The sequence below is a fragment of the Corythoichthys intestinalis genome, chromosome 18, assembly GCF_030265065.1.
Source record: "Corythoichthys intestinalis isolate RoL2023-P3 chromosome 18, ASM3026506v1, whole genome shotgun sequence".
Taxonomy (NCBI): domain Eukaryota; kingdom Metazoa; phylum Chordata; class Actinopteri; order Syngnathiformes; family Syngnathidae; genus Corythoichthys; species Corythoichthys intestinalis.
Window position 1 is genome coordinate 5637663 of NC_080412.1, and position 15484 is coordinate 5653146.

The 15484-nt window shown below is 38.7% G+C and overlaps 1 protein-coding gene across 5 annotated transcripts in view; it reads right to left on the bottom strand.

Moving 5' to 3' along the window:
• Positions 1–15484, bottom strand: part of LOC130906381 (HMG box transcription factor BBX) — a 68165-nt gene that overhangs the window by 33319 nt on the left and 19362 nt on the right. For all 5 annotated transcript variants that reach the window (XM_057820662.1, XM_057820667.1, XM_057820666.1 and 2 more), the window contains 4 exons: positions 14447–14518; positions 12396–12461; positions 6564–7338; positions 2009–2141 (listed from right to left, as the gene is read on the bottom strand). In XM_057820662.1, the coding sequence (XP_057676645.1) occupies positions 2009–2141; positions 6564–7338; positions 12396–12461; positions 14447–14518 (1046 nt within the window). The remainder of the gene's footprint in view (positions 1–2008; positions 2142–6563; positions 7339–12395; positions 12462–14446; positions 14519–15484) is intronic.

Genomic DNA, 15484 nt, shown 5'->3' on the forward strand with positions numbered 1-15484 from the left:
AAAGATGATGTTATTTTATTGTGGTTAATGTATACTTTTGTATAGTCAAAACAAAACATTTATTCTAAGTCATTCATTATGGTATTTGTTTTGAGAATATTTCTAATAAAAATATATTTAGATATATTTAAAAGATGGCCTTCAGTACATTTCTTATAGATGATATCAGTCTATTCATTATTTCTCAATATGCAGTATGTTTACATAAATATATTTTCATCTTAAATTAATGCAGAAAATGCACAAATTAGTGTGTGAAGATTCACCACAATGCAGGAAATTACGTGGTTGATACTCTAAATGTGTGTGTGTCCCGGCACTGGTGGTGGGGCCCAAAGTGATATCTTTTCATGGGGCCCAAAAACCCTGGCAGCGCCCTTACGAGTAATACGCCTGAATGTATAGTCTCACTTGATGCCGAAAAGGCGTTTATTCGTGTTGAGTGAAAGTACCTGTTAAAAGTCCAGGAAAAGTTTGTACTCCGTCCAATGCTTGTAGCATCGATAAAATTGCTACACCCTTCTCCCATTGCAAGAGTTCAAACAAATAGTATAAGTTCTCAGCCCTTTGCATTGGGTGGCGGAAGCCGCCAGGGCTGTCCACTAAGCCCTATTCTTTTTGAGTTGGGAATTGAACTGCTCGCAATTGCACTTCGGAATAACCGGGATATTTCTGGTATTGGGAGAGGGGGTACAGAGCATAGGGTGTCTCTGTATGCCGACTTATTTCAAAAGCCTTTTTCGTTTCTTTAAATTCCATTGTTTCCTCATTCATATAGCAAGAGGCCTCGGATCAGTAAAGCCATACTACAGAAAAGAAGGACGGAGGTCTGGGGCTCCCGAACTTTCGTCATTACTACTGGGCTGCTAATATTAGTTTTATCGTGTTCTGGACTCACTTTTTTCTTCAAATGGATGGTCCAGGCTGGGCATCTTGGGAGCTGGACTCCTGTGAAAACATCTCTCTTCCTGCACCACTCGACTGTCATATACCAAACTCACTTAATTCAGTCATACGTCATACCCTTACGATATGGGTCCAGTTTAGGAGATTCTAAACTACAAACTCTATTGATTCAGATTGGCTCTAACCACCTTTTCATTCCATCTTCCTCTGATTATAACGTTTGGATATGGCATGATAAGGATATCAAATCATTTGCCGACATGTTTGAGGATGGACATTTTGTTTCATTTACTCAACTGACTGAGAAATATCATATGCCCAAAACCCACAAGAAACAAAAAATGTCAATCAGCAGCACTTGTTTTTATTTGAATGAACAGGACGTCTGTCTGATTTGTGGCCTGAGATTTTTTTTTATGTTTTATACTCCTTTATTAAAAACTTTAATAAGTTTTTTTGTACTCAAAACAGTACAGTTTTACAGTGCAGTTTTACAGCTAAGTGAGGAAGCTACAATAACATTTTTTTTGAAGGAAAAAGTCATCCATTGTGTCTTCATTGTTTCTTACAACATGTCTTAAAGATCAAATAAAATGTGAACAGATATTTATCCGATTAATCGTTTAATTCATCGTCCGATTAATCGATTATAAAAATAATCGTTAGTTGCAGCCCTACTTTCACTGTCAATAAGAGCGAAAGAGGAACAAAACAAGAGCAATAAAAGGTTCAGGGTGCCAGGTCATGATCTGACTCACGGTCACAAATTCAGAACAGTAATACTCAATATATTTTTTACATGTAAAATATTGGAATCTACTTGTCAGGAAGCGTAGCATGAGTATTCCTCTAACCCCCACCCGAGAGTATTTTTTTCCCCTAAACCAATTTAGCACACCCTTCACACCAAGGCAACCGCCAAGGTCGCCTATGCTGAAGGCCAGCCCTGGACTAGTCAATGTTAAGCTGGAAAACAGCAGTTTGTTTCTCCAAAATAGAACAGAATAGAATAGAATTTGCTTGGTTTTCTAATACTAGTATCAAATTTGGTTAATGTTTGCATTCATTTCAGCCCCAAAAAGTATAACAGGGTATGACTCACCCTTGTGAAGAATCATCTTTGGACTTGAACCTTTTTAGCCTTTTAGGGTTATTACATGGCATTTGGGAAAGTGTCCAGCTATCTCCACCACAATTCACTTCATGTTCAGCAGCCCGAAAGACGCCTCTTTTACCTGTAGATATAGATCAAATCAACATCGTAATAAACCACTGTGAAGTTGCCCCCCCCCCCCCATCAGACACAAATTTATAGAAAAATTACATAATTTGTGCTATCGTTCTTGAGATATTAACAATTGCTTTATGGTTAGTAATGTTATTCAAAGAATCAGCATATTAAACATACATTGCTCAGAGATGAGTTTTGAGGGGGGTTTTTTTTCTTAAAAATGGAGATAGACTGCGACATTTTAAGTATTTCGTCAATTTCATTCCAGATCTGTGGTCCTCTGCACACAATGCCAAAGCTTGTACCATTTAGCAGTCTTTTTTCCCCCCAGTGTTTTGATTTTTTCTTCTTGTAGTAAATGTGTGCTGAGGAGTACAGATTGGGATGAGATCATCTAATTTTATGGTTGAGTTTATGGATGATCTGGTACATTACAAAAGCATTTTGAAAGTAATGGTGTTCTTTTAGCCTCAGGAGGTCGTGGCGGTGAAGTTGGAGCATTAAACTCAGACAATGATAGGGCACGTATAACTTATTTATGTAGTATTTCAACCTTTTTTAGATACGTTGGAAATGTGTTGCATCATATGATATTACAGTATTGAAAATGTGGTTCAAATAAAGATTTATACAGAATGAGAAGTGCAGAGAGTGGGATATAGTGTCGCAGTTTAATGAATAGAGCAGCATATTTCGACAGTTTATACGAGCTCATGTTTTTTAAAATTAAGGTACTCATCAATATGGACCACCAGGAATTTTAAACTTTCAATGTTTTCTCTATTTATTTATTAGGCAGATTTGTTGAAAGGCTTGTTTTTTATGGGAGTGAAACACAATGTAATTTGTTTTATTGATATTTAGAGAGAGTTCATTACATTTGAAACATGTGTCTATATTCTCTAATTCACTATTTATGATTTGCTCACGTGCAGTTGGATTTTTATGGGAAAAGAATACATTTGTATCGTCAGCAAATATTACTTTATGTAAAACGGATGAGGAATTAACAAAGTCATTAATGTACATGTGAAGTGGAGCGGCCCTAAAATAGAGCCCTGGGGGACTCCATGGTTGATGAGTTTGTATGATGACTCTGAATTATTAATGTTGACATACTGATTTCTTCCAGATAGCTAAGGAACCAGTCTAGCGCTAGGCCTCTAATCCCATTATGCTGCAGTTTTTTTTTTTAAATTAGTATATCAGTCTTAATGGTGTCAAATGCTTTGGACAGGTTAAAAAAAGCCAACTCTTTAGTCACCTTCATCAATTGCATCATAGATTTGTCCGTGAAGTAATGTACTGAACTGCCATATACAGTGGGGCAAATAAGTATTTAGTCAACCACTAACTGTGCAAGGTCTCCCACTTGAAAATATTAGAGAGGCCCGTAATTGTCAACATGGGTAAACCAGAGACTCAAATCCTGCACTGCCATGAGAGACAGAATGTGGAAAATAACCCAGAAAATCGCATTGTTTGATTTTTAAAGAATTTATTTGCAAATCATGGTGGAAAATAAGTATTTGGTCAATACCAAAAGTTCATCTCAATACTTTGTTATGTACCCTTTGTTGGCAATAACGGAGGCCAAACGTTTTCTGTAACTCTTCATAAGCTTTTCACACACTGTTGCTGGTATTTTGGCCCTTTCCTCTATGCCGATCTCCTCCAGAGCAGTGATGTTTTGGGGCTGTCGTTGGGCAATACGGACTTTCAATTCCCTCCTCACCCCGTGGCGTCAAAATGATAACAAGAACAGTGAGCAAAAATCCCAGAACCACTCGGGGGGACCTAGTGAATGACCTACAGAGAGCTGGGACCACAGTAACAAAGGCTACTATCAGTAACACAATGCGCCGCCAGAGACTCAAATCCTGCACTGCCAGATGTGTCTCCCTGCTGAAGAAAGTACACGTCCAGGCCTGTCTGCGGTTCGCTAGAGAGCATTTGGATGATCCACAAGAGGACTGGGTGAATGTCTTATGGTCAGATAAAACCAAAATAGAACTTATTGGTAGAAACACAGGTTCTCGTGTTTAGAGGAAAAAGAATACTGAATTGCACCATACCCACTGTGAAGCATGGGGGTGGAAACATCATGCTTTGGGGCTGTTTTTCTGTAAAAGGACCAGGACGACTGATCTGTGTAAAGGAAAGAATGAATGGGGCCATGTGTCAAGAGACTTTGAGTGAAAATTTCCTTCCATCAGCAATAGCATTGAAGTAGAGACGTGGATGGGTCTTTCAGCATGACAATGATCCCAAACACACAGCGAGGGCAAAAAAGGAGTGGCTTCGTAAGGAGCATTTCAAGGTCCTGAAGTGGCCTAGCCAGTCATCAGATCTCAACCCCATAGAAAATCTGTGGAGGGAGTTGAAAGTCAGTGTTGCCTAACGACAGCCCCAAAACATCACTGCTCTAGAGGAGATCTGCATGGAGGAATGGGCCAAAATACCAGCAACAGTGTGTGAAAAGCTTATGAAGAGTTACAGAAAACGTTTGGCCTCCGTTATTGCCAACAACGGGTACATAACAAAGTATTGAGATGAACTTTTGGTATTGACTAAATACTTATTTTCCACCATGATTTGCAAATAAATTCTTTAAAATTCAAACAATGTGATTTTCTGTTTTTTTTTTTTTTTTCCCACATTCTGTCTCTCATGGTTGAGGTTTACCCATGTTGACAATTACAGGCCTCTCTAATATTTTCAAGTGGGAGAACTTGCACAATTAGTGGTTGACTAAATACTTAATTGCCCCACTGTATGTAGTATTTTTCTTTCTGAATCCATACTGAGATGGACAACGATGTCTAGCTTTTCTAGCATGTTCTTGAACGCTCCCTTAATGCAGCGCCAGTGCGGAGTGGAATAAAAGGAGAATCACGTTTGCTCACAACGTGTTAACTATACTTTAAGCACAAATAAAGTACACAACAGTCCTCTTATATCTCAATGTGCAAAACAAGGCGTCATTATAATCTGTTGAGTGGAAAATGATACGAATAGCCAGCAATCAAACTAAGTTTAATACATTTATTCATTTGTTTTCCGTGTCGCTTATTGACCGCCACGCAAGCTTCAGGAGCAACAACTGTTGAGACTGATAAATCTGAGAACGCTGGCAGGATGATCATCAATCTGGACAGCACTTTTACGTTGACAAAAATAAAGTAGGGCAGCGTTCTCTCGGTAGACTCAAATTGCATTAAAGTTTTCCCGTGCTGTGATGCACGGGCTATCTGCAAAAATAATCAAACTGCTACCCTAATCATATACGTATAAAGCACACGGCAGCTCTGGATGCTAACTATCTCCACAATAATGATGGAATATGTTTACCGTGAAGATCTGTAAACACTATATTTGACATCACTCTCCTGCTCCGTCACTAGACCCGGAGAGTGATGTCACTGGCGAACTTGACACATGAACACTACCGATTTTGTGCTACTCTCGTTTCATCCCATCTTTCCCTGTTCATTTTGCTTTTGATGCTTGTTTTGCGAAATATCGACAGGGCTGTCCTACTCATTAATGTTCCGCTCGGGTTCTAATTGGAAGGGCAGAACCGAAGACATGTTTATGTAGTTAAAGAGTGGCACTGTGGAAGTCTGACAGCGTGGCCTGGTGACGTCACCGCCCAGAGTGCATTGCGTCTTCACCAACAATGGGGACCTACTAGTTAAATTTGACAATTTTTATTAAAATGTAAAGATTAAGAGGGCTTTTAATATCAAAATTGTTTTAACTCATACTAACATTTATCTTCAAAGCAGTACATCTTTCTATCTGTGGTACCCTTTAAAATGTGTGTCGTTTTGAACATAAGTGTACATATGTGTGTTACAGCTTTACAAATTGTCAAAAGGGAAGGAACTAAAAAGCTTTAAAAAGCACAATTGCCTTGCTTGCTGTCTGTAAAGCTGAACAACTTTGCATTTAGTAGGGACAGAATACGTCATATTAATACAGTAAAGTAAAAAATTAGGTACGTTGAGGTACAAGAAGGTAATGTTCATGCGACTAAAAAAAAAAAAAAATGGCTGGAGACAAAAGGACGGATGAGACTATTGCGTCGTAAAGTCGAAATAATGTGAGTTGAGTACGTAGAAACCTGGGGGCTACCTGTATCTCGGTATCTCAAAAACGATAGCAGCACAAATAATTAAAAACATTTTTTAGCCGTTTTTTAATCAAAATGGGGAACTGGTTTACCTCAGATTGACCTTTAAAATAAATAAAATTATAGCAGCACAAACTAAAAAAATGTCAGCACAAATGAACACAAAATAATGAAATACTTTTTCTATAAATTTGTGTCTGGTAGGGGGGCCAACTTCACGGATGTTAGTAATAACATTGTTTACTTGACATTCTGAACACATTGGATATGTATTGGTCAAACAACAAGTACCTCTGTCAATATTGGCTCTCAGCGAGGTCAGCATTCCTTCAGAAACAAGGGTTTTGTACAAGGCGCCTTTACATCTCCTCTCCGATTTCCTTGAGCCATGGATTTCCATGTTGGACTCTACTTCTCTTGTCCTTTCCTGTCTATTGTCATATTCTTTGAACATCATGAGTGAAGACCTGTAGGGAAATTTTTGGCATCCCTCCATGCTGTCCTGTTCTGTTTCTGTCATAGAGCCCATCCCTTCTTTTATTTTTACCTTAGAAGCACTGTGCTGTTCATACTTGAGTTCTTTGTCTTTAACAGAAGTCTTAACTTTGGGCTTACTCTTCTTTTTTGGGTAACCAGAATTATCACCACCTAACACATGTTGAATGTTCATCTTGGGCTTCGCTGAATTGTTCCAGACACTTTCAGCCAGAGTGTCCATTCCAAATACAATTTCAGTATTTGATTCTGTACCTGTACATTTATTTAGGAACTGCTTCGAAGAATTTGTTTTATCTTTGTCATTTAAAATAAATCCCTCTTTCTTATCGTTTTCCTTTTTGAGACACCGATTTTGGATGTCAGGTTCCAGGGGAAATGTCTGAGTTAAGGTGACTGAGGAGGAAGGTAAAGGTTTTTTAGAGTCGAGAGGGCAACCAAGATTCTTCAAGTTCTCCTCTTGAACCTGAAGACTTTTTGCTGTAGACTTTTGAAAAGGGGGTGAAGATGAGCTGGTTCCTTGCTGAGATACGTCTGTGTCAACCTTCCCATCTTCAGATGCTAAGCACATCTAAGCAGAAACAAAGACATTTTTTTTTTTAAAGTCAGTTCAAAACTCCATTGCGGTTTTTCTTTTTAAATTTAAAAAAAAAATGCAGGATTTTAGAGAGATGTCCCATCCGATCACGTACAGCCTCTCACTCTCCCCCCTTAAGCTTTTCTTTCTCACCAGGCAGCTGCAGCTTGTTAAAGTTAACGATGAGTGACAAGGGAGCTACTTTGAACTTGCCACATACTACCTTTCAAAGGCGCTGACTTGTTGAACTTGTTAAACATTACCTGTAGTGTACTATGGCTAGCCATTGTGTTGTGTTCTGTTCTAAGCAGCATGAGTTGATTTGGGAGGACTCACGAAATGAAGCAGTTAATAAAGAATTATACTTTGGGGGGGAAAATGTCTTATATGTATCTTTTCCAATGCTGAATTGAACACACATTGAACACACTAAAAAAATATATATATTTTTTTCTTTTAAATGTAAATCAGCTACACCTCTACTTCGCGGAAACCCTAACCGCGAAAAACCAGGGATCACTGCATACTTTTTTTTTTTTTAACAATAATAGTATTTTGTATGTTTTTTAAACTGGTTTTAGAGTTGTAATTCATTACTGTAATGCAGGGGTGTCCAAACGTTTTGCAAACGGGGCCAGATTTGGTGTGGTAAAAATGTGGGGAGCCAACCTTGGCTGACGTCCTTTACGTAGATCGATATATTTAAGCAAATTTTAGCAAGCCTTTTTGTGTGTCACATTTGCTTTATTATTTTTAATTAATAATTACAACAATCTTGCAACTAACCTTTGTGGCGTTCTCTTTTGACTCTCGGCCTCTTGCGAAATACTGCTGCTGTGAAAATAAACTAGCTTCAAGTTGCTTCAATTTCTCGCTGCGTATCTTCCCTGTAATCTTGTCGTACATGTCAGCCTGTCTTGTTTGGTAATATAACCTCACATGGAACTCTTTAAAAACAGCGACTGTCTCGTTGCAAATGAGGCAGACACAGTTGTTACGTATTTTAGTGAAGAAATAGTCCAATTTCCACCTATCCTTGAATTGTCGGCCGTTGCAGTCAACATTCTTTTTTTTGTTGTTGATTGTCCATATTTTAGAAAATTGGAAGTAAAGGGTAATGTTACTTAGAGTGCTGCTGCTGCCTTTTAGTGGGTAAATGAGGTGCAGCATTTAGTGTGTAAGCTACTTCATATGCTGGTAGCAGTACTGCTGACCAATTTATCAAGTCTGTGTGCGGATCAGACGTTATTGATTTTATGACAGAGGCTGGGGGCCGGATGAAATTTGACCACGAGCCGCATTTGGCCCCCGGGCCGGATATTGGACATGTCTGCTGTAATGTGTCCATGAAAAGCTTGAGGTTTTCACCTCAATCCAGCATCATACTCAATTTCGTTAACCACGCATATTCATAATATATGTGTAAATTTGTTTAACCCTATATTGCCAAATGTATCACATTTGATACACCTAAAATTTCATGATTTTGAGACTAATTCAGAATTTTGACATTTCTTTTTGAAATAAAAATGATGGATGCCAGTCAACACATGCATCTGCAGGTTCCATGAGAAGAACACACAGGATTTAGCACGGGTTATAAATATCTGCGCGGTTATTACACATATTCATTTTGACTTTTCTTTTCACAAATTTGAAAAAAATTTCAAATCATTAGGACTTTATTTTTCAAATTTTGGGATTCTTTGATAATTGCTTCATATTGCTGGCATTAAAGGGTTATAAATATATAATTTAGCAGATTATAATAAGCACTAACAGTTTGTTACTTTGTATTGTAAAATATGTAGTCTCCAAGCTTTCATTACTGTTGCACTGTCTTAATGGTCCCGTCATAATCAGTTTTTTTCAAAGGTTCATATATTCCCATGTATATAGCATTGGATTCTGATTTTTGGGAGCACTGTGTGGGACTAATTGCTGCTGCTGAACTGCGGAGACAGAATTCTAACATACAGTATATCTTAGGACTGACGAGGTACTGTTTGTGTGTTTAAGTATGTTTTTTTTTTTGTGTTAGCAAGTATGGTTTGATTTGTATTTTCTGTTTTGGGGGGGGGTATTGTTCCTTATACATTGTCACATAGTTTGCTAGTTTGATTCCACTGCTTAGAAATGAATGCTCAATGTAACATGTGACTGGAAAACAATAAAAAACAAATTTGAAAAAAAAAAATAATCAGTTTTTTTTCTGACCTATAAAGTACCACAAAGGTGGCAAGACAAAAGATGGTTACAAGGTAAGATTGTTTGGTCTTTTTTTCATATAATATTCATAGTTGTAATGTTGTGTTTATTATCTACTTTCCTACTTCACAACATGCACGTTAGCATGCGCATTAGCGTATTTCTTTTTTTAAAAAGGCAGTGGGAGCTCACTGAGTTCAATTGTACTTTATTAAAGAATTTAAAGCAACACTAGGTAACTTTTCAACCTTCAGGAAATATTTTCATAACATTTGTGATGATATGTCGACTGACAACACGTTGAAAGACACCTCTTTCATATCTTGAGTGGGTCTGTATCGCTTTCACCGGCATTGATTAACTTTGAGGAAGGTGGCATGAACCCTGCCACTCAAAAAAACTACAAATGTGCTGACATCTTTACGGCATATGTCACTTCCCCCTTTCCCCATTCGTTACAAAGATGGATAAGGCCATTTTATTGGCAGACTCGTCCGTCGATCTTAATTGGGGAGGGTGCAAAGCTATTCAGTTCACGGGATGAAGTGACGCTTAATGATGGTCTCATCAGTTGGAGAGGCTGCAATGCTGCTCATTGGTGCTCCAGTGTCAATCTCACAATCACACGCCTTGTATGAGTGCCCGTGGGTATGTACAAAGCTCCCTGAGTCATGTCTATCTTGCCGCAAAATAATGTGTCCTGCGTCTCAAAATGAAATAACGTTTTTTTTTTGTTTTGTTTTTTTAACAATACTTTTCAAACCCTGTGATGCACTGAATCCACGAAATGTGAACCACAAAGTCACGAGAGATCATTGTACTCTTGACTAAGATCACCAACAGACTTTTCATGCTTTCTAATAATTTTTTGCTTTGTTTTAAAGTGCATACAACAGGATAAAGAAAAATTCTTAAATAGCATTATTATGTGAATTAGAACCATATTTTGAGACGATTCAAATATATACAACAATTTGGCAAAGCACAGATGACAAGAAATTAGTCTTTTAATCAGCTGTTTAGCCGTGCCTACGATTATAGGGCTCTAGCGTCCCCAACAGGAGGATGACGTCGGCAGGGTGATGGTTTCATCTGATTTACAATTTAACCCATTGAGGGGGAATTATTCAGAACGAGGAAAATGCGACGAAGAGAGCCGCTCAATGTATTTGTTTCAGTCTCTCTACTCCAATATTTTTATTTTTACTTTTTTAGTATTTTCCCCCTATTGCTAAATTAATGGTATGGTCATGACAAATAACAGTCTTGTGCTAAATGGAATATAAAATAATAGAAAGGGATTTATTTAGTACGACATGGCAAAATTATTCCATAATGGTCAAAATTGTCACTTCACCTTTACTGTCGCACCACCCGAATGATATTTTATGCCACCGTGGTTAGTCAGGCTTTTGTCATTTTTCTGCCCCGGCTTCGGAGAATGTAAACAAACCAGGAGGCGTGACAGCTAGCAGACATGCTAACCCGAACCGAATGACGTCTCAAAGTCTTATTTTCGCTTTTCAAAGCGAAAAATCACACAAAACTACCCCGGATCATGTCACATGGCGGCGGGTTTGTCAATTGTCTTCGCCGATCGGCAACACGCCCGGCTGCGAGCAAGTTACAGCTTGTTCCCCTGCCACAAAAAAAGAGAGCTCGCCAGGGAAGCAGCTGGAGAGTACCGCCGGACAAACCGGCCGACGTCGGAGGAGCGCGTAGCTGCCATATGGTCAACACGAATATGGAATAAAATAATGCTTTACTACATGGTGAAGACGTAAACAGAGACCGGCTTGCAGTTGTTGTGCAGCTAACATGGCAGGATGTGTCTGAGAACTTTTTTACGTGTTCGTCCATGATCAAACGTCAGTAAATAGTCCTTTATTTAAAGAAAGTTTGTAGTGTTTACATTGTAATCGCTGTATTTGCAGCCATTTTTAACACAAAGTTGCAATTTCTGATGGGGTTGAAAATTTGACAGAACACCGGGCACACAATGAGAGTAATAAGGAGAGTATAGCGCTCTCCTGGCGGGGGTAGGGGGTGCGGTTGTCGGCCGAGTGGCATTTTCGGTGGACTACAAAATGCAAGCGATCTCCGTATTAAAACGTGTGCTATGATCCCAATATTTGACATAATACAAAATACGATGTTTACTCACTTCCTCGAAAGTCCAATGGTCCCACAGTAGTAGGGCTTGTTTTGACCATAATACGCGGTGAATTGGAACCTTTTGAAACCCAAAAAGGCTCACACGACTCTCCCTGGTGCAGAAACAATTTTTTGCATCCGTTTGGCTGGCTTGATGCGAAAAATAAACGAAATAATCAGCTGAATCCGCAGTCCATCTGCACGCTATAAAGGAATGCTGTATTATGAGATGCTGACCAGGGTGACGTCACATTTGCATCCGTCCTAAACCTGAGACTGAAGCCGGAAGTCTCTCATTTTCATGGCGCGGGATTTAAAAATTGAACATATAAACGATCGCTTCCACACACATCCAAGCGGTCTATTTCATTCAGGAGTACAAAACACTGCGTGAAATATGAAATAAACATGCTTTTTGGTGTCATACGCACTTCAATTCCAAGCATTCTATTTTTTTTTCACCTCTGTCTTTGGTCAGCCTTTTCCTAGTGGACATGGTTAATGTTCACTTGTAAGCACAAATGATTTGAATGTACTTTGGTTAAAATTCCATCACCGGAGACACCGAGGATGAGAAAGAGGGGAGCACACAGTTTGGGACAGTCCTAATTTGAAGCGCTTTGTGACTTTTGTCCATTTTAAACTGTTGTCAACATGTTGAACATTATAGATTGCATGAAAACACTTACCTCTGCAAGCTGAAAGAGAGCAGACCGTCTGCAGGATTTTCTGTCAGGTGCTACAGATGGGGATGACTGCATAAAATAAGAACACGTTTTAGCTTTCGCTCTTATGACAATTGTCTTGTAGATGCAATTGTCTAAATTTTGTATTATGGTGAAGATAAAAGGCACTTTTAAATTTGTGAATTACCCTCAGTTTGATACAACCTCAAGAGAGGATGTAAATTTTCCCAGTATAACGTACTTGTTTATTTATATTGTCATTTTCGGATTATAAGTCACTAGATCCCCCCCCCAGCTTTCAGGGTTCTCAACTATTGAAAATTGTGAGACTGCGTGTGCGTACAGAGTTTCTTCTAGGATTTTTTTTTCATCAGTGGGAGCACAAATAAATTTAAACACATTTATAATTATTTTAAAAATAATAATTTTATGCTTAAATATATAATAGTTTTTATAACATATACTCCTAATATATTTGATTATAATCCATTAAATAAAATTATACATTCAACAGAAATATTAACTGGGGATGTTCCAATCTGATTTTTTCAAGATACGTTTTGTCAGAGTTACATTCACTGGCACTTTCAGTTCTGATATAGAAAAAATACGTTTAAATAGAAGACATTTCCAATGATTAGTCATTATTTTTATTTTGCCAAGAAATCAATTGATATTGGAAAATCATGTGTTGGAGAAAATAATCTGGATTTTCTTGTTAGGCAAACTCTAACAGCCCTAATTCAAGTAGGCGAAAGAAGAAGTAATAGACATGATCACCGTCGTGTGATTAACCTTTCACGCTAGGAAGAAGTCATTTTTCATTGAGCTTCCCACATTAGCGACCAAAACTTTTTTCTCCCAATGCTATGTTGGGTATTGTAAAACGCATATATTTTTGTTTCTTTTGGCAGTACCATTGTTTTTCTGGATAATTTTGTTGCCTCCTATCCCTTGAAATATTTGAATAAAAATAAATAATTGTTGCCAACTGATATTTTTCACCTGATTTAATCCTATGAAAAATGACACGTTCCAACCAATTTCTTCGTATCCTCTTCCTGCCTTTGACGGGGGCGGACATGTTTCCTCCCTGCTCCTGCTGCTATCTGCTATCTCCGTCAGTCCTTGTCTGTCTGCTTTTTTTGTGTTTTTTTTCCTCTGTGGATTAACTGTTTGCTGGACTCTCATACGAAAATGGATTTGATTAGTTGGTTTGTCAGCGCAGTCGACAAGATTTTCTCAACAAGTAACGGTGTCCCAGGAGAGCCGTCTTGCCCGGATGAGACCTTTGCGGCGGGATACGTAAGAGATTCATGGGATCACTGGAAGCCCACCTGTCTCACTGTCCTATCCGTGGAAGACAACGAGGATATTTGGCTGTTTGGCGTGGCGATCGTGGGGTTTCTTCTGCTTGGCTTGGGAGGCGCCCTGCTCTACTGGAAAGTTTCCAAGACGGCAGGTTTCAAGGAAAACGACAAATTGACCATGGATCAAGCGGTGCAACTCAAGGCTTTGCAAGATTGAGTCGATGCTCGGATTGAGAACTTGCTCCGTGGACACACGTTTCAGTCCGAGTAAGGATGGAGAAAGGTGGATGTCATCTGGCGCCAAATGACGGAACTGTTGAGACAGACCGCGACTGTTGCCATCTCTGCCCCCCCCCACCTTCCTACCCATGACTGGATAGTCTTCCTTTTTGTCGTACAAAAATTCCTGCAAGAGACATGTGCGTCGTTTCATATCCCTGCTATGTTGTATGATATATGCTATGTACATTGTATCTTGCTTGTAACTTGCTCTGTAACTTCCGAAGAAGAGAGAGAAGTTGGCGGAGTGGAACGTCTGCAGCGGCCCGATGCTCACTCATCGAACGAAATTTCGTTGTGATCTGTGAGAGCTGGTAGCAATGACTAATAAAACTATCCTATCCTATCCTATCCTAATTTCTGATCACATGATTGGATTGGGGACATCCTTAACCAAACCAATTAAAAAGTACAGAATTGTACCTGGAATCAAATAAAACCTAATCAATACTCAACCCTACACACCTGGTTTTCTTCTGGAAAGGATCTCCCTTCCCCGGCTGTATCAGGTAAACTTGGTTTTGTGGTCAAAGAGCCCTGAAGATAAAGATACTGGGGTTAAAATGGAGCGGCTATTTAAAAAACAAATAGCTATTTCACCATTCTTCATTTATAATCAACGTATAGTGACTAGCCAGTGGAGCTGCTGTTTTTGTCTATTCTCTGGAAGGACTATTGGTGGTAGATTATGCGATGTAAATGAGATTTTTACTAGAGTAAATGTCATCTCGCATTAAAAGCGACAGGCAACCTTGTGACTGTTTGACCAGATAGGCCACGCCTCGCAATGTCGCGCAATGAATTTCGGTTGGTCTTTCCACGACAGATTTCAACAGAGACTAGGAAACGGCCAATTGAATGTTTTCTCATTCGTGTGTCTTCAATTGCAGGTGTCTTCCTCAATATCCAGTCAACAAAAGTCCAAAAAAAGAAAACGAAAAAGTATGGAATCACCAGTCTCGGACGAACACTCACTCAGACATTTTATTTTGTAGAACAAGCTCAGATAAAAAGCTTGAAAAAACAATGAAATTAGTTTAAAAGTGCAACTCTTTAGCATTCAGAAACACTAAAATAAATGAATAAAAAACATTGTGGTGGTCAGTAAATGTTACTTTTATAGAGCAAGTGCAGGGAAATAAATATAGAATCACTCCATTCTGAGGAAAAAGTTATGGAATCACGAGAAACAAACAAACACATCTCTAGTATTTAGTTGCAACACCTCTGGCTTTTGTGACAGTTTGCAGTCTCTAAGGCATGGACTTGATGAGAGACAAACAGTATTCTTTATCAATTTGGTGCCAACTCTCTTTGATTGCAGTTGCCAAATCATCCTTGCAGATCGGAGCCTTACTTTGGACCATTTTTTTCAATTTCCACCACAGGTTTTCAATAGGGTTGAGATCTGGGCTATTTGCAGGCCATAACATTGACTGGATGAGTCTTTCTCCAAAGAATGCTTTAACAGTTTTAGTTTTGTGGCATGATGCATTGTCATCT